This window comes from Notechis scutatus, chromosome 12 (genome assembly GCF_049901735.1).
Source record: "Notechis scutatus isolate UNSWTSFEM ecotype Mainland chromosome 12, rNotScu1.2, whole genome shotgun sequence".
Taxonomy (NCBI): Eukaryota; Metazoa; Chordata; class Lepidosauria; order Squamata; family Elapidae; genus Notechis; species Notechis scutatus.
This window is the reverse complement of record NC_142020.1, coordinates 13,117,558-13,144,323: the sequence shown is the minus strand read 5'-3', so window position 1 is coordinate 13,144,323 and position 26,766 is coordinate 13,117,558. Positions and strand designations below refer to the sequence as shown.

General features: G+C 42.3%; 1 protein-coding gene across 1 annotated transcript in view; it reads right to left on the bottom strand.

Moving 5' to 3' along the window:
• OTOA (otoancorin) overlaps positions 1–26,092 on the bottom strand; it is a 37,663-nt gene extending 11,571 nt beyond the window's left edge. The window contains exons 1-21 of the mRNA XM_087942346.1: positions 26,059–26,092; positions 25,185–25,212; positions 24,576–24,663; positions 23,269–23,400; positions 22,466–22,701; positions 21,356–21,459; positions 19,653–19,753; positions 18,408–18,547; positions 17,430–17,553; positions 16,463–16,678; positions 16,068–16,235; positions 14,938–15,078; positions 13,200–13,255; positions 12,127–12,244; positions 11,436–11,509; positions 9,431–9,566; positions 7,869–8,059; positions 6,871–6,964; positions 4,909–5,041; positions 4,407–4,594; positions 1,121–1,276 (exon numbers count right to left, since the gene is read on the bottom strand). Of these exons, the coding sequence (XP_087798472.1) occupies positions 1,121–1,276; positions 4,407–4,594; positions 4,909–5,041; positions 6,871–6,964; positions 7,869–8,059; positions 9,431–9,566; positions 11,436–11,509; positions 12,127–12,244; positions 13,200–13,255; positions 14,938–15,078; positions 16,068–16,235; positions 16,463–16,678; positions 17,430–17,553; positions 18,408–18,547; positions 19,653–19,753; positions 21,356–21,459; positions 22,466–22,701; positions 23,269–23,400; positions 24,576–24,663; positions 25,185–25,212; positions 26,059–26,092 (2,658 nt within the window). The remainder of the gene's footprint in view (positions 1–1,120; positions 1,277–4,406; positions 4,595–4,908; positions 5,042–6,870; positions 6,965–7,868; positions 8,060–9,430; positions 9,567–11,435; positions 11,510–12,126; positions 12,245–13,199; positions 13,256–14,937; positions 15,079–16,067; positions 16,236–16,462; positions 16,679–17,429; positions 17,554–18,407; positions 18,548–19,652; positions 19,754–21,355; positions 21,460–22,465; positions 22,702–23,268; positions 23,401–24,575; positions 24,664–25,184; positions 25,213–26,058) is intronic.
• Positions 26,093–26,766: the final 674 nt, after the last annotated feature.

Below are 26,766 nucleotides of genomic sequence, written 5' to 3'. Positions count from 1 at the left end.
TAGGGGTGGGGTGAGGAAAATAAACAACAATGACCACAGTACATATCCCTGTCTTTCTCTTTCCCACCCCCTGCAAAAAAACCACCATATTACCTTATGCAAACTGATCTCAGAATAATTGGCGGCACAAATACATCCACCACTAGAGTGAAAGCTTTCCCCGTCCCTTGAGAGCCAAGCTTTGGAAAAAAAAAACTTGAATGTTGGAAATCCCAAAGATTTCCAAAACGTTTCTTTCCAAATTGTATTTTCTTACGCAACCAAAGGAGACGAGCCCATTCATAAGAGTGAGGGCTTATTCTCGGAGATTGGTTTGGCCCAACTGCGACCTTTTGAAGAGGGATATTTAGTTGGATGGATGCCAGCAACTCCCAGGACCCTAATTTTCCACTCTGCTTTGATCCTCACCCACATACAACGTGCACAGATTCGAGGAACGCACACAAACCAACAATGAGGCCGACCCCCTCTTAGCTGTGATGACCCAGAGTGCAACACAAATGTAACAAAATCCAAAACGTAAATAAATGTCCTTTAATGCCTCCAACTTGGCCCCACTGCTCAATAATTCTCAGCTGGAGATAAAACTTACTCAAAAATAGTCTTCAAAAGAAAGCAATACAGTCCGAACTTAATGAGCAGGTAGAGGTGAAATAAAAAACCAAAACAAACTACAATGAAGGAATTTCCACAACAGACCAGGATAAGTAATTATCAACTTCAAGGAGATAACAAGGCACAGTCTGTTGGAAGGATGCCAACCAAGATAACTTCAGCCCAAAATAACGCACACTTTGCTTCTGGCAACGCTGTGTTTTAACCATCTCTCTTATATACTATTCTCCCCAGCTGCCACCAATGAGGGGGATCATGGCCGCTTCCTCTCTCGTAAGCCAAGTTGTTTCCTTCTCCGTTCCTTCCTGCGTGTCCCAGGATGCAGAGGGGATGGGCCTGGTTCTTCCTCTGACTGCCCAGCTGGCCTCTGCCCTTCCCCAGCCTCCTCCACAACCTCCGGAGCCACACCTCCACTCCCTGTTGGCTGTTCCTCCTCTCCCTCAGAGTCCGACTCTAACAAGGGCATGACATTAGCAATGGACTCTCGGTGTGATCTTTTATTAACCTGAGATGGATTCCAGGCTGTTTGCTGTGTCAAGGCAGAAACGGTGTCAACCAAACTGAGATCCAGCCTTGCAATTTCCTTCTCGTTCAGCGATGTGACAATGCAACCCAGGGAGACAATGTGGTATCTCTTCCAGCGTTCCGGGAGACCCCAAACCTTTAGAAACATACACAAAGTACAGTGAGCCATTACAGGTAGTTCTAGACTTACTGTTGTGGCCTGTCGGCTGCCAGCCCCCTCCAGCAGCCGAATCAGAGGAGGAGGAGGAGGCATGGCAGTAGGGTCAGCATCAAGGCAACCTGAGATCTCTGAGGTAGGGGAGGGAATGGAGCTGGCACAGAGAGAGAGAGGGAGGCAGAACCTGGGCCGTCCTGTCAGCCCTCAGATGGAGAGTCAACAGCCCCCAGGTCTGGAGGTGGCTGATGAGGAAGAGGAGGAACAGCTGGGTCCAGTGCCTGACATGTAGATGCGCAGAAGGCAGAGGAGAGGAGAGCAGTGGAACTCTATGGGCCGGTCCTTGGGACGGAAAAGCCACTGCTGCTAGCAAAGCCCGACCCTAGCTCTGGGGATAAAAGGCAGGGGGTGGAGTTAAATAGATGTGGCAGATAACTATTCATCTTCCGGGCAGACTTGTTTGCCGAGGCTGCTTCCGCTCCTCATAAAGGAATCTTTTGAGTTCACATCACAGGGTTTGCCGCGTTTGGGGAGCTGGGTCAGAACACTTACCATTAAACCCCCAATTTTTGTTACTAAGTGAGACAGTTTATTTATTTATTTATTTATTTGATTTGTCAATCGCTTACAAGATAATAGGTATAAGGATAAACATAGTTATGAATACAAGAAATGAGTACATATAAGAAAAATAAAAGAAACAATAGGACAGGGACGGTAGGCACGATGATGCTCTTATGCACGGCCCCTACAGGCCTCTTAGGAAAGGGGTGAGGTCAATAGTAGACAGTCTTAAGGTTAAAGTTTTTGGGGTTTGGGGAAGAAACCACAGTTGTTGAGTTTTGCCCCGTTTTACCTTTCTGGCCACAATTGTTGAGTGAATCACTGCAGTGGTTAAGTTCGTAACACGGTCGTTAAGTGGATCTGGTTTCTCCATTAATGTTGCTTGTTAGAAGGTCGCAAAAGGGGATCACATGATCCCAGGACACTGCAACCATTATAAATACATGCCGGTTGCCAAGTGTCTGAATTTTAATCGCGTGAATACAGAGATACTGCAACGATCTTATAGACATAAGACACGTTTTTCAGTGTTGTTGTAACTTTGAACAGTCATTAAACGAGGAAAGGACTACCTGTACCACACCTGGTTGGGAACCAATCAAGCAAGACCTCAATTTTCCACTGCCTAGATAGTCTTTACTAATCTGATGTGTTGGAGAATAATAGTGGTGGGATTAAAAATTTTTTTACTACCGTTTCTCTGGGCGTGGCTTGGTGGGCGTGGTATGGCTTGGTGGGTGTGGCTTGGTGGGCATGGCAGGGGAAGGTTCCTGCAAAATCCCATTCCCTCCCCACCCCAATGACCTGCTTTCCAGCTCCGTTATCCTGTGCAGGGCAACAAAAGAAGACTCAGCCAATCAGCTGGGACTTGGGAGGCGGAGAATAGATGGGGCGGAGCCAGTCAGAGGTGGTATTGGCCGGTTCTCCAAACTACTCAAAGTATCCACTCCAGAACTGGTCAGAACCTGCTGAATACCACCTCTGGAGAATAGATCCCATCATCCCCAGCCTCTCCCAACTCCAGCAAAGCTGAACCAGGATGCTGTTTCAGTTCAAAAACTGAATCACATCAACTTGATTTTCCCAATTGAACAAAATACTCTTTTGTGCAGATTGGCAAAGAAGCAAATTATTCTGGAGATCTGAGAACTCCCCAAAACTCTTTCTACACTCTTAGTAAACCTCTTGTACCATGCAGTGGTTGTTGTTGTTTTTTAGCTTGGGAATAAACATATAATTGGGAAGATTTTATATATCTATTTCTCATATTAGGATATGAAACGGAAACTAATGGACATTTTCACTGGCCCATCTTACTATATATTTCGCCAGCATTCCTGGGAAGCTTTACCCGGAATTTGATTTTTATTTATTTACTTGTACCCCTTGGGCATTACAATATGAGGATATTAATGCGTGCGTTTTCAAATCATTATTTACTTCTACTTTTTCTACTTTCCTGCTCCGTTGGCCCTGTCACTCCCACTACAGCTAATAATTCCGGATATAATATTGCAATACTATTTTAATAGTGCAGTTGCAGCCTAAATCAATAGCAATAAAACAGGAGGACAAGCGAGAAAAGAAAACTGGATTTAAGATCTCATAACAAGCTAACCAAGTTTTTAAAAAGCAAAAACACAAACCAGGGAGTTGTTTTAATACATTAAAAGACACAGCACTGGTCTGTTTATTTATTTAATTTTTAAAGAAGAAAACCATGAATTTAACTCTCCTTCTACGTCCTTTTGTGAGTTCTCTCTTTCTCTTTTAAACTGCTGCAGTTGGAGTGATTATGGAACTGATCCTAAAATTGCTCTAAGCTACAGTTTAACCATAGCTTAGCAAATGACCCAGAATGGGTGGCATCACGGAACAAGATGCACAAAAGCTAAATCAGTTTATGGCTTTATATATTGGGCTAAAATAAGCAATCCCGGGCTGAAAGACAGAGCAGAAAAATAGGCTGTTAGTCAGCAAAGGAAAAAGTGATTTGGAATAAGAATATGTCATTGCCCAGGCTGTTCCTGATATCAAGGTTCAGAATAGAGTTGGAAGGGACCTTGGAGGTCTTCTAGTCCAACCCCTTGCTCAAGCAGGAGACCCTATATCATTTCAGACAAGTGGCTGGCCAGTCTCTTCTTTAAAAAGCCTCCAATGATGGAGCATCCACAACTTCTGGTGGCAAGCTGTTCCACTGGTTAATTGTCCTCACTGTTAGGAAGTTTAATTCCAAGTTGCTTCTCTCCTTGATTAGTTTCTATTGAGAGTTTTGCAGCAATAATTCAGCACCAGAAAAATAAACACAGATGGCTGATGCTTCGTTTAACATCTTTATAAAGATAAGTAAATTTTACAAACCAGTTGTAGATTTCTCCAACATGGAGCAAACTCAAACAGAAACATGTTGCAAGCCAGCCAGCCTCGCCCAGCCAGCCACACCCACCTAGCCAGTCATTAGGGCAGAGACCCCTTGCTAAAAATTTTGAAGCCCACCCCTGGCCGGTCCCTGGATTTGAACAAGGAATTTCCATTCCATTCCCCTTACCTGTTTAGCTTTTTCTTTCAAGACAGCAAGCTGCGAGGTGTTAAAATGACGCACTTGGCCAAGGATTTCCACCGTTTGAGCAAACGTCCTGCTTTCCATACAGTTCAGTTCCTGGATGGACCAGAATATGTTGGCTTCTGATAATTTTATAATCTCTTCCGAAGAGGGTGCCATGACATCTTCGCAGTCTGAAAAATGGAGTGACATGGAGGCATTTCAAAATTGTTCACCCAAATGAGATGCCTAAGGTGTTAAATTATTATTATTATTTTTTCAATCGAAAACAACAAAAATGAAGTAGAAGTTTAGCAAACGCCCTTTTGCAAATATTGGCTTATTTTTTTGCCTCCTGATTGAAAAAAACAACAACACCAAACCTCCGAGGAACTCACAGAAGTTTTGACAGATACCGATGCGATGCCTATCTTAAAGAACAGTGATACAAAGAAGTCAGCGGTTGGGTCTTACAAGATAAGAAGTCACGAAGAATAGAATTGCTTACCGGGAGTTGAATTTGATGGTTGGGTTGGAATTCTGGAGGCATAAAGAGATTCAAATTGAGCTAAGAGAAGCTGCTTGGGAGTAGAGAGCCGTTGGGAGGTTTTCGATGCTATTTCCGAGATGAAGTCCGGAAACTTCAGAAGGGAATGAAAAATAAAATAAAATAATGAGGATTGTAAGTTGCCTTTGCTTTGATCAAAGGCCCTGAAGAAGGTGTAATAAAATATATCTCTTGCTCCCCACCAGCACTTTTATGATGACCCGGGGCGTGACACAAAAATAACAAAGTTACAGAAGTAGAATAAATTCCCTTCAATGCCTCCAACTTGGGCTCCAATGTCCAATTATCCTCGGCTGGATATCAAACTCTTCCAAAAACAGTCTACGAAGGGAGTAAATGCAGTCCGAACCCAAAGTAAAGATAATTAGAAATTAAAAAAAACTAAACACAAACCACACTGAAGTCATTAACACGGCAGGCCAGAATGATAATTTGCAGACTTCCACAACATAACACAGCAACCACAATGGGGAAGACGCCAAAACCCAGATAAGCCTTGACCAAGATAATGCACGCTTTGCTTCCAGCAAGGAGCTGTGTGCAAACGCCCCACTTATATCCTTCTCCCAGGTTCAACTAATGAAAGGGATCAAGGCCTTTTTCTCTCCCATAAGCCACGTTGCTCCGTTCCTCCCTGCATGCCCTAGGATGAAGAGGGGTTGGCCCTGGGTCTTCCTCTGAATGCCCAGCCGGACTGTGCCCATCCCCCGTTTCTTCCACAACCACTGGAGCCACACTCCCACTCCCTGTCAGCTGCTCAATCTTCCCCTCAGAGTCAGACTCCAACAAGGGCATGACAACTTTCTAGCTTGTCTTAGAGACATCCAATCCTTGCGGCAAAATTACAACAGGTTTTAAAATGTAAGAACAGCTGCAGGAATTGGGTATGTCTAGTGAAAAGAAGGACTAGGGATGGCATGATAGCAGTCTTCCAATATATTTGAGGGGCTGCCCCAAAGAAGAAGGGGTCAACTATTCTCCAAAGCCCCTGAAGGCAGGACAAGAAGCAACGGATGGAAACAAATCAAGGAGAGAAGCAACTTAGAACTAAGGAGAAATTTCCTGCAAGTGAAAGCAATTAACCAGAGTTGGACTAGAAGACCTCAAAGGTCCCCTTCCAACTATGTCATGTTGTTATTTCAGTGATGACCGGAGGTGTTATGAGTCACTAGAAGGAAAATGGACTTAGGAACAGAGGTGGTATTCAGCCGGTTCTGACCGGTTCACGAGAACCGGTAGTGAAAATTTTGAGTAGTTCAGAGAACCGGCCAATCCCACCTCTGACTTGACCTGCCCCCATCTCTTCTCTGCCTCCCATTGAGTCCCAGCTGATCGGCTGGGTCTCCTTCGGTTGCACTGCACAGGAGAACGGAGCTGGAAAGCAGATTCGTGGGGTGGGGAGGGAATGGGGATTTTGCAGTATCCTTCCCCTGCCACGCCCACCAAGCCACGCCCACAGAACCGGTTGTAAAAAAAAATTGGAATCCCATCACTACTTAGGAACATAACTAAGAAGAAAAGAATAAGATTTATGAAGGAAGATTTTAAAGGCAGACAAATGGGGGGTTGTGTCCATGTCTTGTATGCTTGCCTTCTGCTAAGTCACATTTTATTTTTGATTGTGGATTCCTGATCAGTGGTGACTGTTGGTCATTGTTCATCTGTGATGCCAACTTTCGGTCTTAACAAAGCAGACTCTTATCCATCCATCCATCCATCCATTTTATTCCTAACTCAACTTTTCAGGAGATCAAGAAGATAAAGGGAATTCTGCCTACACTACAAACTCTATGGGCTGGATTAAGCTAAGAAATAGCATCCAAGTTCACACACCATGCTAATCCTATATGCTCCTGCTTATTCACCCCCTTGCTTCTCTGTTCTTTCTAGCATCCTTAATACCTTTTCGAGCAAGGCAATCAAGTCATCCTTTGGCAACAACAGCATAAAAGCTCCGTGGTCTTTAATTGTTTCAGCTGTCCAGTTTCTCGGGGAGCTGGAAAAACAATATTGGAATCTCAATTGTAAAAAGAAAGCTTTCCATTTGCCACCATTTTTTTTAAAAAATGTACACATAAGATTCCAATGTTGGAAGAGAGGTGAGGGAAGAAGTGTTTGCAGTAAAGAGTTTGGGCTAGGAAAAAAAATGGAGTTTCTTTGTACCTAGCAGCTTTTTTGGATAAAATGATAAAGGTAAAGATTTTCCCTGGCTTGTCATGTTTAGCTCATCTCTGTTTCTTAGCCGTTTGAAGACGCTTCTATGGTCATGTGGCCAGCATGGCTATATGCCTAACACTGTTACCTTCCCACCGAAGTGGTACCTATTTGTCTACTTGCTTTTGCATGCTTTCGAACTACTAGTGGTACTTATTTATCTACTCGCATTTGCATACTTTTAAACTGATAGTGGTACTTATTTATCTACTTGCATTTGCACGATTTCAAACTGCTTGTGGTATCTATTTATCTACTTGCATTTGTGTGCTTTCAAACTGCTTGTGGTACTTATTTATCTACTCACATTTGCATACTTTCAAACTGATAGTGGTACTTATTTATCTACTCGCATTTGCATGATTTCAAACTGCTTGTGGTACCTATTTATCTACTTGCGTTTGCATGCTTTCAGACTGCTAGTGGTACCTGTCTATCTACTCGCATTTACATGCTTTCAAACTGCTTGTGGTACCTATTTATCTACTCGCATTTGCATGCTTTTGAACTGCTAGGTGGGCAGGAGCTGGAGCAAGGAACGGGAACTCACCCGGTGGCACGCTGCTTGGGTTTCGAACCTGGGCTGTCGCCTTTCCAGCTAATAAGCTCAGCGTCTTTAACCATTGTTAAGCCATCATGCCCTTCTTTGGCTGTTGTTACTCAATGGGAGCCTGCAAAGATCTTACCCGTGCAATACAATCAGTCTCTGCTGAATTTCCATCTTCTGATTGTAGCTGAGATGGGGGCACTGGCCGTATCGGTGGAGGATCACTGCCAACACTTCTGGGGAAACCCTCTCACAGATGAACGCCGGGGACAAATGACAAAGGAGATTGCCCAGCAAGTCCACGGTATACTCATCAGCCACCGAGCCGTCCTGAAACGAGACACACCAATTCAGCCGCTTAGCTAAGAGGCATAGAAATGAGGGAGAGTCCCTCCTGAGTCTCTTGCTCCACCCACAATGCATCTGTGAGCTCTGCTCCAGAGCTGGTATTCAGCCGGTTCCGTCAAGTTCTGGAGAACCAGTAGCGGAAATTTTGAGTAGTTTGGTGAACCGGCCAATCCCACCTCTGATTGGCCCTGCCAACCCCATCTCCTCTCCGCCTCCCAAGTCCTAGCTGATCAACTGGGTCTTTTTTGGTTACCTTGCACAGGAGAACGGAGCTGGAAAGCAGGTTGGTGGGGTGGGCAGGGAATAAGGAGTTTGCAGTATCCTTCCCCTGCCATGCCCACCAAGCCACGCCCACTAAGTCACACCACGCCCACCAAGCCATGCCCACAGAACCAGTAGTAATTTTTTAAAATCCCACCATTGCTCTTCTCCCTCTTATCTGACCATTTCCTGGGCAGCCTCTCTTTTCTCCACCTCCCCAGGCCTTTTCTGCATGCCCTTACAGGTAGTCCTCGACATACGACCACAATTGAGCCCAACATTTCTGTTGCTAAGTGAGACCATTGTTAATTTGGCCCCATTTTACGAATTTTCTTGCCAGAGTTGTCAAGTCAATCACGGCCGTGGTTAAATTAGTAACACAGTTGTTAAGTGAATCTGGTTTCCCTGTTGACTGCTTGTCAGGTCGCAAACAGGGATCCCATGACACTGCAACCGTCATAAATATGAGACAGTTGCCAAGCATCTGGCACATTTTTATGGAGTGTTGCAGGCTAATTCTGCCACTGCCAGGAGTTTGATCCTGACTCACTCAAGGTTGACTCAGCCTTCCATCCTTTCCAGGTGGGTAAAATGAGGACCTAGATTGTTGAGGGCAAAGAAGCTGACTTTGTAAACCACTTAGAGAGGAAGGAAAGAAGGAGGGAGGGAGGGAAGGAAAGAAGGAAGGAACACAATATAGTGGTGGAGTGGTTAGAATGCAGAGTTTCAGGCTAGCTCTGCCCCCTGCCAAGAGTTTGATCAAGGTTGACTCAACCTTCCATCCTTCCGTGGTCGGTAAAAAAAGGAGGAGCCATATTTATTGGGAGCAAGAGGCTGACTCTCTAAACCACTTAGAGAGGGCTGGAAAGCACTGCAAAGCGGTATATAAGTCTAAGTGCCATTGCTATTTGAATTTTCATCACATGACCATGGGGATGCTGTAAGTTTGAAAAATGGTCAGAGGAAGTCACTTTTTTCAGTGCCATTGTAACTTCGAACGGTCACTAAACAAACTGTTGTTAATCAACGACAACCTGTAGCTCAGGCTGAATGAGAAACAGACTGGGAAGTGAAACAATGGATGTTCTTAACTAAGCAGCGCTGGATTTTCTGCAGGAGAGCTCTCTTCTTCTGCTGGCTCCAGACGAGGTGATCAAGGTCCGTCTTTCCCAAACTGATCAGAAAAGGGACGCAGCGGGATCCGGGGACAGATTCCAGGAACTCAGCACTACCAAGAGAAAGTTTTCCAAAGATCACTTTGTGGACATGCAGAAACTACAGAGAAGGAGATGGAATTTATTTCTCTCTTCTCTCTAACCGAGGGGTCGCCAACCTTTTGGACCTCAGGGACCACCAAACTCATCATTTTAAATCCTGCGGACCAGAGACCCTGGGAAAATCCCCCCCCCAAAAGTCTGCAGGAAAATCCCCCACCCCGTTTTCCTCCCAACTGATCATTCTTTATTTGGGATCGCAGGATACCATTTCTAGCTCCATTCTCAGGGGAAGAGAGAGAGAGAGAGAGAGAGAGAGAGAGAGAGAGATGCAAGGAAAACAGCAGAAGCAGCAGAAGTCTTTCTTTCTCTCCTCCAAACTCCACCAGAAATGAGTCTTTGTGAGACTTGTCACGCCGGCACAGCCTCTTGGAGCAGGGATGCCTTGTAGGGTCCCAAAGACTCATTTCTGGCAGAGTTTGGGGGAGAGAAAGAAAGACTTTTGCTGCTTTCCTTGCATGCAGCCAAAAGCAGAAGAAGAAAGAAGCGGAAAGAAGCAGCCTGGTGGCCAGGCACGTGGGGCGAGTGGGGCAAGTTCTCCCCCTCTGCCCTTTCCCCCCTCCCCTCACTACCTCGTGTTGTGCACAATGCAAACGACACAACCCTTGTGTTTTCCGCGGGCCATGTGGGCAGCACAGCCTTGTGTTCCTGCACAGCCTGGATTAATTGCTTTGGGGGTGACATTTCTCTGTGGGCCACCAAAATTTTCTTGCGGACCACCAGTGGTCCCCGGCCCACTGGTTGGCGACCACTGCTCTAACCTACACCTGAGAGCAGCTGAATCAGAAATGCACCCTTGTTGACTTCAGGAGGGTTATTATGTCCACCTGCTGCTCGTATAGGTTTTTAAGTAAAAATTTATGGAAAGAAAGAAAAAGCGAGAGAGAAAGACAGACAAAGCATAAAAGAAAATGAATGATAAACTGCAAGTGGTTATCCCTATTAAATTTTCAACGGAACAGACTCGGTTAGCAAAACAGAAATCCGTTACAGAACCGCAAAGAGTGAACATTAAACCAGTAATGAAAATTATAGATCAAGTTGAAATATGATTTATAGAAAAGAAACCCTGATGTTTTGGCAAGGGCACCATATGTAACAGCCAAGTCCAAGAATGGTTTGCATTTTAAAGGAGAATATTTGTAGCTCAGGGTTGAAATGGTTTCCAGTTTGGAATGGCATTTTGCATCCGATTTAGGAAAGCATATTTCTATAATTTAATTAGCCATTTCCCCAAAACAGAGATCAAAGACCTTTTTAAAATAAAAAAATACAGTGTAAATATCTTGCAGCCTTTATATGGATACATTTGAATGTGTAATTCAACCAGCTATTCGTATTTGGCTGAGCTTTTATTGTCAATAAATTTGAATCGTGTCTCTGCCAAAGAATTAGTAAAATGGCCACTTAGCCTCAAATCCAATTAGTAATAATAGTGCAAACAAGGAAATTTTTGCAACTGGTAAATTCCTTGGGTTTAAATCTCCATTCATCTCAGAATTTGAAGTCTAACAGTCATTGTGTGTTTATTTAGCAGCAGTTTTATCATGATGGCAATGAAATAATGTTTGGTCTTTCATATAGTCCCTTCAAATCCTAATGCCAAATGCCATAATTAAAATGCAATTAAAAGGTTTTCATTATTTGGAGACACAGCAACTATCATAAATACTTTTTTTTTTGAAAACCATGAAAGAAATGAATGAATATTGGCTGGAATGCTACATGCATATTGGCACTATAAAGATCTATAATTTTCATGATGATTTTCACTCCGGTAAGAGAAAAAAGAAAAGGAAGGTAATTAAAAAAGAATGGCTTACGGAAGCACAGCTAAGAGGTAGGGAGGGACAGATGCTCCAGAAATTGTCCAGAATTTCCAAGCCAAACAATTGATCTGCAAAAAGGATTTTTCAAATGTAATTGCATAGAAACAAAGCAAAAAAGCTATAATCCTGAGGGACCAATTTTTTTTTCTATATACGCCAACAAATATCAGTAATTTAAATCCATTGTCAAGTCAATTTCACATTTAGTCAACATGATCTCAAACTAACGTTGTCATTTTTCTGCACAATTGTGTTTAAAAAAAACCTTTGGCACATTCCAGGTAGAGTCCCTAAACACAATTTACAAGCAATTTGATATGATGCATTTTGGTGTGTTGCATAATGTGTACTAAACACACACACACACACACACACACACACACAGATGTGTATGAAATCAAACATCTTTGCTTTTATGGATTTGCTTGTTGATAAAAGTGTGATCTTTTCAAATTCAGAAAAGTGCAGTATTCGGGAAGCAATGGCTGTTTTTCTTATTACATTATTTCCAAAATGCAAACTCTCCATAAAATGCAATTCTCCTTAAAAAGGCATTCTCTTTAAAATGCAAATTGCAAGTATTTAATTTGCCCTAGGGGAACGTCTGAAATCATGATCCAGAGATACTAAACAGATCTTCTGTTGGAAATAAAACAAACATATTAAGGAATTATTCATATTTGACCTGGAAAGGGGACAGCAAATGAAGCTGCGTTTCAAATCTGTGGAAAAGGTTCAAAAGAGAGATTGGGCTCAGATTCTCTATGTGCCAGCAGGTCATTCCTTTCAACAGCTGTCCATTACTGGAGGAAAAGAAAAAAAATACAAAGTAAGAATTGTGTAAGATCGAATTTAATGCTAAGAAGGTTCCCTCTCATTCAGTTAGACTCCACGTCTGAAAAATAACGTTTTCTAAGTTAGGATCAAAATCTGGTCTTTCAAATTGTGTCTTTCCTAAGAAAAGTGAAATGTATTAAAATATATAAATTTTGGCTAAGTAGAAAAGGAAAAAATATGACTATTAAGGACTAAAAGAAAAGTTAAGATGAAATGAGATATATTAGGAAGTTACTCTAGCAATTTAAGGGGGGGATACTTTAAAATATATATGTCTTAAAATATACAGTTGATTACTTAATGTTAATATGCTTAAAGTTGGGGAATGAATTATTAAATTAGATAGATTGAGGGGATATACCATGTGGATCCTAAATATATTGGTTTTGCTTTATTCTTGATTTTCTTTAGATTGTTATTATATAAATGGTTTAGGGAAAATTAAGAACAAGAATGATGTGTAATGTAAAATAAAATAGGTGATAAGCTAAAAATGGAAATAATAGGCGGTAAAGAACTGGGAATCTATATTTGGATGAAATGATATTGATATTGAATTAATAGATTGAAATATAAAATGGAAATTTATTTAAAGATAAGTGAAATGGATAATGATATGAGATGATATTATATAAGATTGGTGGAAATGAAAGTATGATTATGTAAAAGTGTTATAATCTGGAATCACGTTGCTCATATAAAGAGATGTGTAAAAAATAAAAAACTTTTTGGAAAAAAAAGTTGTGTTTTTCCAAAGAGTCCCATTACAAGTATCCCAACCAACATGGCCAGTGGGTCAAGGAGCATGGGTGCTGTAATACCACATCTCTAGAGGATGTCAGGTCTAGAATGTTGTCTTCAATAAGGATCCTCCGTTCTCATTCTAACATAAGGATTAAAGACCAGAGGATGCTTCCTTACCTTAAGAGATTAGACAGGGAAGTTTTCCTTGACAATAATTCATACAGAAACAAAGCCTGAAATTAAATAGATAAGGGATCTGTATATTACAGGTATATTTTCTTTTTATTTTGGCAGCTTTAAAATAGAAGGACTTGAACTCTCAGAATTCCCCTGCCAGCATATAATCATGCAATCAAAGCCCTACCCTCTGACAGGTGACAGACATTGATTAACGAGCTTCCATCGCATGGATGCATGAGCCATCTTGCATTTTTTTTGGCCCCTCTCTGACAATGGGGATTGGGAGAATATCCAGATTAGGGCCAAGGTGTGGGAGAATGGCTCCCTTTGTCCTCTAACCAAAGAGAGAAGCAACTTGGAATTAAGGAGAAACGTCCTAGCAGTGAGGACAATTAACCAGTGGAACAGCTTGCCACCAGAAATCGTGGGCTCCTTCACGGGAGGTTTTTAAGCAGAGACTGGACAGTTACTTGTCTGAGATGGTGTGGGTTCACCTGGTTGAGCAGAGGGCTGGATTAGAAGACCTCCAAGGTCCCTTCCAGCTTTATTCTTACAGATACAGATAATCAGAGTTGGAAGGGACCTTGTAGGTCATCTAGTCCAACCCCCCACCCAAGTGGGAGACCCTACACCATTTCTGACAAATGGCAGTCCAATCTCTTCTTGAAAGTCTCAACTGATGGTGCTCCCACAACTTCCGAGGGCAAGCTGTTCCATTGGTTCTATTCTATTCTATTCTATTCTATTCTATTCTATTCTATTCTATTCTATTCTATTCTATTCTATTCTATTCTATTCTATTCTATTATTCTATTCTATTCTATTCTATTCTATTCTATTCTATTCTATTCTATTCTATTCTATTCTATTCTTCTTGTTCTATTCTACTCTACTCTACACTCTACTCTACTCTACTCACTCCACTCCACTCCACTCCACTCCCTCCACTCCACTCCATTCCATTTTCTATTTTCTATTATTTTCTATTTTCTATTCTATTCTATTAATAGATTCTATTCTGCTCCACTCTCTCCACTCCACTCTACTCTATTCTTAATAGATTCTATTCTATTATATTCTTAATAGATTCTATTCTGCTCCACTCCTCTACTCTATTCTACTCTGCTCTATTCTTAATAGATTCTATTCTATTCTATTCTATTCTATTCTATTCTATTCTATTCTATTCTATTCTATTCTATTCTATTCTATTATTCTATTCTATTCTATTCTATTCTATTCTATTCTATTCTATTCTATTCTATTCTTCTTGTTCTATTCTACTCTACTCTACCTACTCTACCTACTCTACTTACTCCACTCCACTCCACTCCACTCCACTCCACCCACTCCATTCCATTTTCTATTTTCTATTATTTTCTATTTTCTATTCTATTCTATTAATAGATTCTATTCTGCTCCACTCTACTCTACTCCACTCCACTCTACTCTATTCTTAATAGATTCTATTCTATTATATTCTTAATAGATTCTATTCTGCTCCACTCTACTCTACTCTATTCTACTCTGCTCTATTCTTAATAGATTCTATTCTATTCTATTCTATTCTATTCTATTCTATTCTATTCTATTCTATTCTATTCTATTCTATTCTATTCTATTCTTAATAGATCCTATCCTATCCTATTCTATTCTTCCACTTCCTGGTTGTCAAACCCAAGATGTCCCCAAAGCGCCATCATGCACTCACCCACTTGTCGCTCTGCAAGATTACCTGGCTTGGCCTCAGCTCTTTTTTTTCCACCAATGATGCATTGAAGCTGCCTGCCTTCCATAAATCGAACAAGGAGACCTCGGTAAAAAAGGCACCAGGCAGATCTGGGAGCACCGACGTGAGTGGCGAGGAGGCCAGGATCTGTGGGGAGAAAGGGAAGAGTTTGAAAATTGTCTATCACCATCTGTGGAAACAACCTTGGGAGATGGGACCCATGGACCAGAGACCCTGGGAAAATTCCCCCAAAAAAGTCTGCAGGAAAATCCCCCACCCCGTTTTCCTACCGATAGATCGTTCTTTATTTGGGATTGCAGGATACCGTCTCCAGATCCGTTCTCAGGGGGAGAGAGAGAGGGAGAGAGACTTTTGGCTTCATGCAAGGAAAGCAGCAGAAGCAGCAGAAGTCTTTCTTTCTCTCCCTCAAACTCCGCCAGAAATGAGTCTTTGCCGGCGCAGCCTCTTGGAGCAGGAGGCCTTGCAGGGTCCCAAAGACTCGTTTCTGGTGGAGTTTGGGGGAGAGAAAGGAAGACTTTGGCTGCTTTCCTTGCGTTCAGCCGAAAGCAGCAGAAAGAAGCGGAAAGAAGCAGCCCGGTGGCCAGGCCAGGCGCGTGGGGCGAGAGGGGCAAGTTCCCCCCCCTCCGCCCTTCCCCCCCTCCGCTCACTACCTCGTGTTGCTCACAATTCAAGCGGCGCAGCCTTGTGTTCCAGCAAACCACAGACCAGTGATCGCCAATTGGTGGGCTAAGGACCACTGGTGGTCTGCAAGAAAACTTCAGTGGTCCACAGAGAAATGTCACCCCCAGAGCACCACCACCCCAAAGCAATTAATCCAGGCTGTGTGGGAACACAAGGCTGTGCCACCCACATGGCCCGCTGGAACACAAGGCTTGCGTCATTTGCATTGCAAACAACACCAGGTAGTAAATTTTTTTGATTCCCACCACTGGTTGCGACGGGTCAGAAATGACTTCGCAACTAACAATAACAGAATTAGTGTTACATTAAGACTTCTGAAGCTAGTCCTCTTGATAGGATTGTTTGAAATGTAGAACATGGAGAGGAAATCTTTCTAAACTCTGATCTCCATCTCACTCACACATTCTCCACTGCTTGGAAATATAAGCGCTTACCTTCCGGAAGATTCCTTGTCTTTGAGCTGGGGACAGATCCACTGCCCGGTGGGCCAAGACGCTCTGGATGGCCTGAGAGAGTTCGTTGGGGTTCATATTGTAGAAGGACAGAGTGTCAATGCCAGGTGCTAAAGCCCCCATTTGGCTAACATTGTGAAACGACAATGCCTGACAAGGGAATCAAAGACATAAACCGGGATTGATGGCTGAAAGGATCGCATGAACCTAGCCAATTGTCCTTATTTCATAAAACGGTTGAGCAAACCACCATTTGCACACAATCAGCAAGCATTGCAATGGGCTGGGAACTAACTAACATTCTCATCTCAAGGAACACCACAACAAAAGGGTTTTGTAATCCAAAGCACACTGATGCCTGTGACAGTCGAACATACCTTTTCGTAAAGCAAGTATTTGCTGGATAGAATTATAGTTTGGCTCCTGGCCCATCTGGAGACTTGGTTTAACGTGGAGATGGCAGAATGCACGGCTGTGGGGGACAGAGACTCCAGCTGGCTGGTTGCCAGGCCCACGACAGCGTCAGAGAGCGTGCCGAGAATGTCATTCAACGTCTGGTTTCGGACGGCAACGTTGAGAAGTTGGGATTTCAGCTGCAACCATGCCAAGAACACCAAGGGTAATAAAAAGCAAAACCCATTAGAAGGAATATTTACATCACTATCAAACTGTACTAGAGGAAAATAAGATTGGTTGCACTATAGAATTTGCTGTGATACTTACTTGTACAATTTTGTATTCTTTTTACTTTTGTATTTGTGTATTTTAACTTTTTGTATTTAATAAAGCTTCTTTAAAAATTCAAAAAAAACACAAAACCCACAATATTTTGAAAAGCGAATGCCAAGAAGCTTAGAACACATGGTTTTAAAGTCAAGACATCACTAGAAAGCTCTCAGAAGTGGTAACAGAATAACAGAGTTGAAAGGGGCCTTGGAGGTCTTCTAGTCCAACCTTCTGATCAAGCAGGAATTCTTATACCATTTTAGACAAATGTTGCTTAATCTCTTCTTCAAAACCTCCAGTGTTGGAACACCCACAACCTCTAGAAGGAAGCTGTTCCACTGATTAATTGTTCTCACTGTCAGGACATTTCTTCTTAGTTCTATATTATTTTTCTCCTTGATTAGTTTCCATCCATTGCTTCTCATCCTGCCTTCAGGTTGCATTGGAGAATAGATTGTCCCCCTCTTCTTTGTGGCAGCTTCCCAGATATTCGGACACTGCTATCATGTCACCCTAGTCCTTCTTTTCATTAAATTAAACATACCCAATTCCTGCAACCGTTCTTTGTATGTTTTTAATCTCCAGTCCTCTGATGATGTTGTCCCAGTCTCTCCTTACCTTCCGTACATTGGCCTGGAAGCTCCTCAACTGGTGACATTTAATCATCTGGTGAAGCAATGCTCGAGCCATGGTGGAATCCATCTCTGACAAATCATGGTAGAAACAAACCAGCAAACCCAGCCTGCAGGAGGAACAGAAGAGGTTAGTTGCCTGTCCTGTCTGCAGATTTTGTTTTCTTCTGGAGAAATTATATTGTCTCTTCCCCACACCCTTTTCTATCTTCATTAAACCTATTTCAGGCTTGAGGTGTTTTCCACTTCAAAATAGCAGGCAGCTGAACTCCAGTCTGAGAAGAACTTCTTGGTGACATCCTTCAAGAAGACAGATGTCACAGAGAGGAGGAAGGGGTCAAGCTATTCTTCAAAGCCCCTGAAGGCCAGACAAGGAATAATGGATGGAAACTGAACAAGGAGAGATTGAACCTGGAAATAAGGAGAAACTTTCTGACAGTGAGAACAATCAACCCATGGAACAGAAGTTGCTCTCGGAAGTTGCGGAAGCGCCATCACTTGAGACTTTCAAGAAGAGATTGGACTGCCATCTGTCAGAAATGGTGTAGGGTCTCCTGCTTGGGCAGGGGGTTGGACTAGATGATCTACAAGGTCCCTTCCAACTCTGATTATCTGTTATCTGTCATCAAATTATCTTGAGCCAAAGTCGACATCCAAAATGCATCATTGGGAGGGCGGGTGGGCGGCTTTGACCAATTTGCAAGCTTCGCCTCAGACAACTTCACAAAACATCAAGGAACTATGGAGTTGGAAGAAACCACCAGGACTATCTAGAAGTTGGAAGGAGGATGAAAATCTTCTAGGTCAATTTTCTGCAATTGTGGACCAATTTGTCCACAAAAAAGACCTTTTCTCCAACCTCTTCTTAAAAATCTCCAGATGGAGAACCCACAACCTTCACGGTTAGACTATTCCACTGTTGCTCAGCTCCTCAAAATGCAACCCTGGAGGAAATCAAGCTTGCCTGTACAAAGTGGATATGTTCCTCATATCAAAGCCAGATGCGTTGATTCTTTCCAGGAAAGCTTGCGCAAGATCAGGTGTGATATCGTACACCATATCCAGTTGCTTGGTTGCATTGTCGTAGCTGACAAACAGCCACATCTAAGTAGAGGAGAAAAGACAAGTTGAGATAGATAGGCCTCCTCGATCAATAGACTGAAAAAGAAATTGGGGGAAAAAAAATCTCATATGTTAATTTTACTGCATCGACAGATTCGTCTTTGACTTACAACCATTCATTTCATGATGGTAGTTGCTGAAAAAGTGACTTACAACTGACCGGTCCTCACATTTCCGTGGTCACATGATCAAAATTCAGTTGTTCAGCAATCAGCATGTATTAAGCAACAACCCTTAGACTTATATATTGTTTCACAGTGCTTCTACAGACCTCTCTAAGCGGTTTACAGAGTCAGCCTCTTGCCCCCAATCAATCTGGGTCCTCATTTTACCCATGTTGGAAGGATGGAAGGCTGAGTCAACCTTGAGCCGGTCAGGATCGAACTGCTGGCAGTGGGCAGAGTTAGCCTGCAATGCTGCATTCTAACCACTGTGCACCATGGAAGGAAGGGAAGGAGGGGGGAGGAAGGAAGGAAGGAAGGAAGGAAGGAAGGAAGGAAGGAAGGAAGGAAGGAAGGAAGGAAGGAAGGAAGAGCAATAGCAATATCACTTAGACTTATATACCGCTTCACAGTACTTTAAAGACCTTTCTAAGCTGGTCAGGATCAAACGGGAAGGAAGGAAGGAAGGAAGGAAGGAAGAAGGAAGGAAGGAAGGAAGGAAGGAAGGAAAGAAGGAAGGAAGGAAGGAAGGAAGGAAGGAAGGAAGGAAGGAAGGAAGGAAGAGCAATAGCAATATCACTTAGACTTATATACCGCTTCACAGTACTTTAAAGACCTCTCTAAGCGGTTTACCGAGTCAGTCTCTTGCCCCCAACAATCCGGGTCCTCGTTTTACTGACCTCGGAAGGATGGAAGGCTGAGTCTACCTGGAGCCGGTCAGGATCGAACTGCTGGCAGTGGGCAGAGTTAGCCTGCAATGCTGCATTCTAACTACTGGTCCACCATGGTTCTTAATATTCATATTTGCAACAGTTACACCATCCTGCATCATGCGATTACCATTTGCGAGCTTGAGCAAAGGCAGATTCACTTCAGGTGAGACCTTCCATAAATGTTCTTCATATTCAGAGGTTCTTTTCACTTACTTCATACGGGTTAATTTTCCTGATTTCTTCAAGGGGGAGGTGAACCATATACCTCCCGAGAATCCACAGGTTTTCAGCGCTGACCCAAGATGTGGAGTTGTCTGAAACTTGAAGGCCACAATATTATAACATCAGTCTTACTTAAGCCTAGGAACATCAGCAAGATAAAAAGCCGATTACAATATTTATTTATTTATTTATTTATTTATTTATTTATTTATTTGATTTGCCAATTGTTTACAAGATAATAAGTATAAGTGTATACATAGTTGTGAATACATGAAATGGGTACATATAAGAAAAATAAAATAAAAATAAAAGAAACAATAGGACAGGGACGGTAGGCACGTTGGTGCGCTTATGCACGCCCCCTACAGGCCTCTTAGGAAAGGGGTGAGGTCAGTAGTAGACAGTCTAAGGTTAAAGTTTTTTGGGGTTTGGGGAAGAAACCATAGAGTCAGGTAGAGTATTCCAGACATTGACCACTCTGTTGCTGAAGTCGTATTTCCTGCAATCAAGTTTGGGGCGGTTTACCTTGAGTTTGTATCTATTGTGTGCTCTTGTGTTGTTATGGTTGAAGCTGAAGTATTCACTGACAGGTAGGACATTGCAATGTATGATTTTATATACCATTATTAAGTCAGACCGAAGACGGTGTAATTCAAGGTTTTCTAGTTCTAGAATTTCAAGTCTGGTGGCATAAGGTATTCTACAACGAGTAGAAGAGTGGAGAACTCTCCTTGTGAAATATTTCTGGACTTTCTCAATTGTGCTAATATCAGATACGTAGTGAGGGTTCCAGACTGATGAACTGTATTCGAGTATTGGTCTAGCAAATGTTTTGTATGCTCTGGTTAGTAGTGTGATATTGCCAGAGAAAAAGCTATGTAGGATTAGGTTAACAACTCTTAATGCCTTTTTGGCTATGTAGTTGCAGTGGGCTCTAGCACTTAGATCATTAGAGGTGAATATTCCAAGGTCCTTTACAGAGCTTGGGTCATCAACGAGATCTTGACTATTCAGCTTGGTTTTGGTTTCATATTGGTTTTGTTCTACTGCCATCTACTGAATGTCATCAAAACGCTTAACTTCTTCAGAGCAAACTCAATTCCTGAAGGGCATGCAAGATATATTCATATCGTTTTCTTGGCAATGGAAAGAAACCGGTTGACGTCCCTTGGTTCTCAGGTATTACGTTGGCTTTTCCATTCTGAGATTTCCTTGTGGTCTCCTGTCCTCACAGTAACAAGGGTCCCATTTTCTTTAGCTTTTGTAGTGTCTGTCGGCTGGGTGGGTGCTACTTGCTGTACTTTTGTGTGAATGGCCCACAAAGACACACCCATGCATGGGTCCACACACACACACACACACAGATCAGTGGTGGAATTCAAATATTTTTACTAGCAGTTCTGTGGGCGTGGCTTGGTGGGCGTGGCAGGGGAAGGATATACGGCAAAATCCCCATTCCCTCTCCACCTCACTAACCTGCTTTCCAGCTCCGTTCTCCTGTGCAGGGCAACCAAAGAAGAGCCAGCCAATCAGCTGGCACTTGGGAGGCGGAGAATTGATGGGGGCGGGGCCAGTCAGAGGTGGTATTGGCCAGTTCTCCAAACTACTCAAAATTTCTGCTACCGGTTCTCCAGAACCGGTCGGAACCTGCTGAATACCACCTCTGACACAGATAAATAACACATTTCACTTACCGCTGGCGTTGTCGGTGGTTTGTAGGTTCTGCATCATCCACTCGTACACAGCCCTTTGAGTGTTTGTGGTTAGCCTGTCGTACAGGTCTTTGAAGATTACTGATCTGAAGGACCAAAACCACACAAGAATCAGACAGGGTGGCCCATTGGTGAAAAAGGGATCCAGCCAAACTATCTCAGGACCCAATAAAACGAAATCAAAAGGAACTAAAATAAACTAAAACTAATTAAAACCTGGTTAACGGAGAGGATAACCAATATTTTTCTAGAGCACGGGAAACCCCGAGTAATGGTCTGTGGGAATGGCCTTGGAGACAGGAGGGAGAGCCTTAGACTGGATAACCAGCAAGTAAAAGAGGTCTCAACTGGTTCTGGAGTCCAAAACACAAATAAATGTAAGGCTCGAAACTGGAGCTTGATTTTTATTTATTTTATTTATTTATTTAGCTTAGTTTGTCAAGCATGCATGAGAAAACAAGTAGAAAAACATAACATATAAACATATAAGTATAAACAGGTATAAGTATAGACATAATAAATGAGTACGAAAAAAAGGGCATGATGGTGCACTTATGCACGCCCCTTATAGACCTCTTAGGAATGGGATGAGATCAATAGTGGATAGTTTAAAGTTAAAATTTTGAGGGTTTGAGGATGTAACCACAGAGTCAGGTAGTGAGTTCCAGGCATTGACCACTCTGTTGCTGAAGTCGTATTTTCTGCAATCGAGTTTGGAGCTGTTTACATTGAGTTTGTACCTATTGTTTGCCAGTATGTTACTGTGGTAGAAGCTGAAGTAGGACGTTGTAGCAGACAATTTTGCGTACTAATCTTAGATCAGACTTAGAATAGATTAGATTAGTACTTAGATTAGATCAGATTTTGCATGACGTCATCTTACCTTTAACAAAAACCTGAATCACTTACAGAAAAACAACAACAACTAAAGTGGAGCAGAATATCAGGTGGGCTCAGAAGATGTTGGGCATTAGGAGGTGACGTCCCTGGGCATTCATGAACATCAAGTTCTTGAGCCTTCCCTTTCATTGGGCAAATAATATTCATAACTGTTTTCCTTTGGCATCATAAACTGTTGAGAAAATGACTTACAGATTCCGGAACGCCTCTTTCTGAAGATCTTGAGGGAAGCTTGCCACATTGTAGGCTTGGAGATACGTGGCCGAAGAGGCTTGAAGGATCTGGCTTAAGATGTCCACACATTCAGCAGAATGGAGGAGCGCAAAGCACTTTTCTAAGGTAATAAGGACCAAGGTACGGTTCCCTCCAGGACTTTGGAAAATTTTCTTTCTGATTCCGTGTAGATCGATTAGGATATTTCCAAGTTCCTGGAGATACAAGAGAAAGATCTAAGCCATGGCAAGAAAAATGAGATCTCCAACAGGGATCATAATGAAACTGTAGTTCTGCAGAAATCTTAACATTCATCAGAGAGAAAATAAATTATCGGTGGTTGGGAGGAGGAGGAGGAGGAGGAAGGGATGGCTACAGATCGTCCTATTTAAGAAAGGTTCAAAAAGACTGGAATAGTTTAGAGGAGAATTTGTCCATCTTTGCAACTTTACTGTAAGATACATGGATTTCAACTCCCAGAATTCCCCAGCCAGCATGGGTTGTTCCAGCATAGTTGGCTAGGGAATTCTGGGAGCTGAAGTCTACATATCTTAAAATTGCCAAGGTTGAGAAACCTTAGTTTAGAGATAGGCTGTGAGAATGCTCAGAAGATTAAAGTTCTATGCCATTTGGTCCTTTGTCTTTCTTTTAAGAGAAAAAGTTGTCAGGAGGGCACAGAGTGAGACCCACAATAAAAATATTTGATAGAAGAGGGGATGCAAAGCACACTTTTCCTGTTTTTTTGTGTGTGTTTTTTTTGTCAGTGACCCAACCGGCCTTACCAAATACTTCCGGGTCCTTCCAAAGAGGTACTTCATGGCTGTTTGAAAATTCGCAGTACTCATATCTCGAAAGATTGAAAGGAACATTCTGGGGTTGTGGAAAAGATGTTCAAAATAATTGGTGATTGATTCCTGAAAAACAGGGCAGAAAGTTCTGCAAGTTCAAATACGAGAAGGGGAGACTGAAATCCCCCCCCCCCCATGCCAGGGGTCTTTCCGATGATGCTTGCCAAGCAAATCCATCCTCTAGAACAGTGGTCGCCAACCAGCGGGCCGGGGACCACTGATGGTCTATGAGAAAATTTGGTGGTCCGCAGAGAAATGTAACCCTCAAAGCAATTAATCCAGGCTGCGCGGGAACACAAGGCTGCGCCACCCACATGGCCCGTGGGAACACAAGGCTTGTGTCGCTTGCATTGCGAACAACACGAGGTACTGAGGGGAGGGGGAAAGGGTGGAGGGGGGAACTTACCCCACTCCCCCCATGCACCTGGCCTGGCCACTGGGCTGCTTCTTTCCGTTTCTCTCTTCTGCTTTTGGCTGCATGCAAGGAAAGTGGCAGAAGTTTTTCTTTCTCTCCCCCAAACTCTGCCAGAAATGAGTCTTTGGGACCCTGCAAGGCCTCCTGCCCAAGAGGCTGCGCTGGCACGACAAGTCGCACAAAGACTAATTTCTGGCGGAGTTTGGGGGAGAGAAAGAAAGACTTCTGCTGCTTTCATTGCATGAAGCCAAAAGTCTCTCTCTCTCTCTCCTCCTGAGAACGGAGCTGGAAACAGTATCCTGCAATCCCAAATAAAGAACGATCGATCGGTAGGAAAACGGGGTGGGGAATTTTCCTGCAGACTTTTTTGGGGGAATTTTCCCAGGGTCTCTGGTCCGTGGGATTTAAAATTATGAGTTTGGTGGTCCCTGAAGTCCAAAAGGTTGGCGACCCCTGTTCTAGAACAGAAAAGCCCCTCCATGGACAGGATGCTATAAGTCTACTTGACATCCTTTGCCCTGCCCCAGGGCAACCCTTCCCTTCAACCCAAGGCTAAGCATGCCCCCCAATCATTAAAATACAACCACATCCTGAATTATTGGGTCATAATGCTTTCCCTAAATTATACACTGAACATCTGAAGCCGATAAGAGACAAGAACAGGGTAAACTTTGACATAACTAGTCAAGAAGGATGGGATATGTTTTTTTTAAAAAAACCACCAATTTTCCAGTGTTATATTCCTGAAAAATCACCTTTCTAGTTTTTCTCTTACAGGACATTTAAACAATTTGGAATGAAAATACTGGTATGAAGTCTGTACCACCTGTAAGCTGCCATAAGTAACTGCAAAGTTCTGAGCATGGCAGTGTGCCATGATTTGGTTGAAGAGATCTTTGGTCCAAATACTGGTGCTAAAAAGAAGGGGGGAAAAAACCAGTAATTTACCCTAAAGAATTGTATGGAAATGAAATGCTTGTAACAACGCAGAAAAATCTTTCACATTATTAAGAACAAATCATTTTTTCACATACTGATAGTGTCTATGTTGCATAAATTCAAGCCCTGTGGGAAACTTACACTGTTTGTTACACAAACTGAGATCATTGGGCTGATGGAGTAAACTATGGTTTGGATGCCACGTTTTATTCCATCAGCCCAATGATTTCAATTTGTGCAATGATGAATGTTAATTTTCCATAGGCTTAGATTCATGCAATGTTAGGTTAAAATTGTTCATTTGTAGATGAGCATGTTTTGCACCAAAAATTCAAATGCTGGTTGTTATTTGGCACAAATATTTCTTTAATATGGATGTCAATTTTTGCATTTAGAAAGTAATTACAGGATCTTATTTCAATGTAACTGTGATCCAATCCAGCTTTATTTCTGCATCAGCAACTAAATCATTGAAAAACATAAATCAAATGCTTACCTTTGGAAATTAAGAATATTGAGGAGAGCTGAAAAAGGGGAATATTAAAAAAGTTAATAAATGTAGATTAAATGAGATTAAAAGAGAGAGAGAAAATTAATGCCAATTACCATTTAAATACTGTCCTGTTATGATATCTTCCTAAAGAAAAAGAAAAAGAATTGTATGCAGTTGAACTAGGAAAATGTAAACATGGTTAGAAACTGTTATTTAATCTATTGCTTTTATTGTTTTAATGTCATGCATTTTAGTGTGTTAAGTGTATTTGAATTATTATTATTTTTCTTTTGTGCATTTTGGGGCTGTCATAAGCCACTCTAGGAAACCCTTGTTTTGAAGGGCAGTGTACAGAAGTTGAAAATAAATGTTGCAGAAATTATCAAACAAATATACTGACCACGGTTCTTTGTAGCTGTGGAGGTAGATCTGGAGAGGAGAGGGGGGAAAGCTATTTTTTTTAAAATGTAAGAAATGGCTTCCAAAAAAGTAGATAATAAGGCATCTTAAATAACTGAAAACATAGTAATTCATGCTTCAAATAGCAGCTAAAAGTAACTGGAGATGGAAAGATGGAGAGATGGAAAGATGGAGAAATTGAAAGATGGAAAGATGGAAAGATGGAGAGGAGGAGGAGGAGGAGGAGGAGGAGGAGGAGGAGGAGGAGGAGGAGGAGAAAGGCGGAGAAGGAGACATCTAAGCTAGAGAAAAACAGTATAGTACAACCTTGAAAGAGGTCAAAATTAACCCACAGTAACTTCGGATTTTCTCCTTGTTTCTCCTTTCCTATGACATGCAACTTCAATTTTTTTCTTCCAAAATTTTTGAGATCTATTTCTGTGATATAGGTTTTTTTTTAAAAAAAAAAAAATCTCACCTTGACTCTCATTTGAAGGGTTCCCAGCTTCCATGGTGGAATTCACTAAGGTCAACAACAGGAGAAATATTCTCCAGTCCAAGAGAAACATTTCTGGAGTGTTTTCCAGCAGCTGAGAAGCCCGATTTGAAAAGAAAAAGAAAGAAAAATGGGGTCTCACTGAATTGAGAGTCAGGGGTCACCACTAATTAATTAACGGACCCAGTAGTGGGATTCAATTTTTTTTTACTACCAGTTCTGTGAGCATGGCTTGGTGGGCGTGGGAGAGGAAGGACACTGTAAAACCTCTAGTCAGAGATGGTATTTGCCGGTTCTCCGAACTACTCAAAGTTTCTGCTCCCGGTTCTCCAGAACCTGCTGAAGACCACCTCTGAACAGACCTCAAAAGAGTTCCTGAGATAATTTACCACTGTCTTCTGATGGACCTCAAGACATCCTCTTTTGACCACAGTGGTCTCCAAATGGACTTATTCCACCGCGGAGGGCCAGAATCATATTGTCAGGATTCTAGCAATCACCCTAAGTAAATAATGATTCTTGAGCCAAACTTCGAAAAACTCCAAAGGATTTATTAGAGGCGACGTACTGGCACTGCCCTGTATGTAACCAACTCTGGCACATGTAATTTACAGTCCCCTGTGACCCTGTTTCCCCCCCCCACCTCACCCCTGGGTGCATCATAAACCAGATTCTCCAATTGAGCAGGCT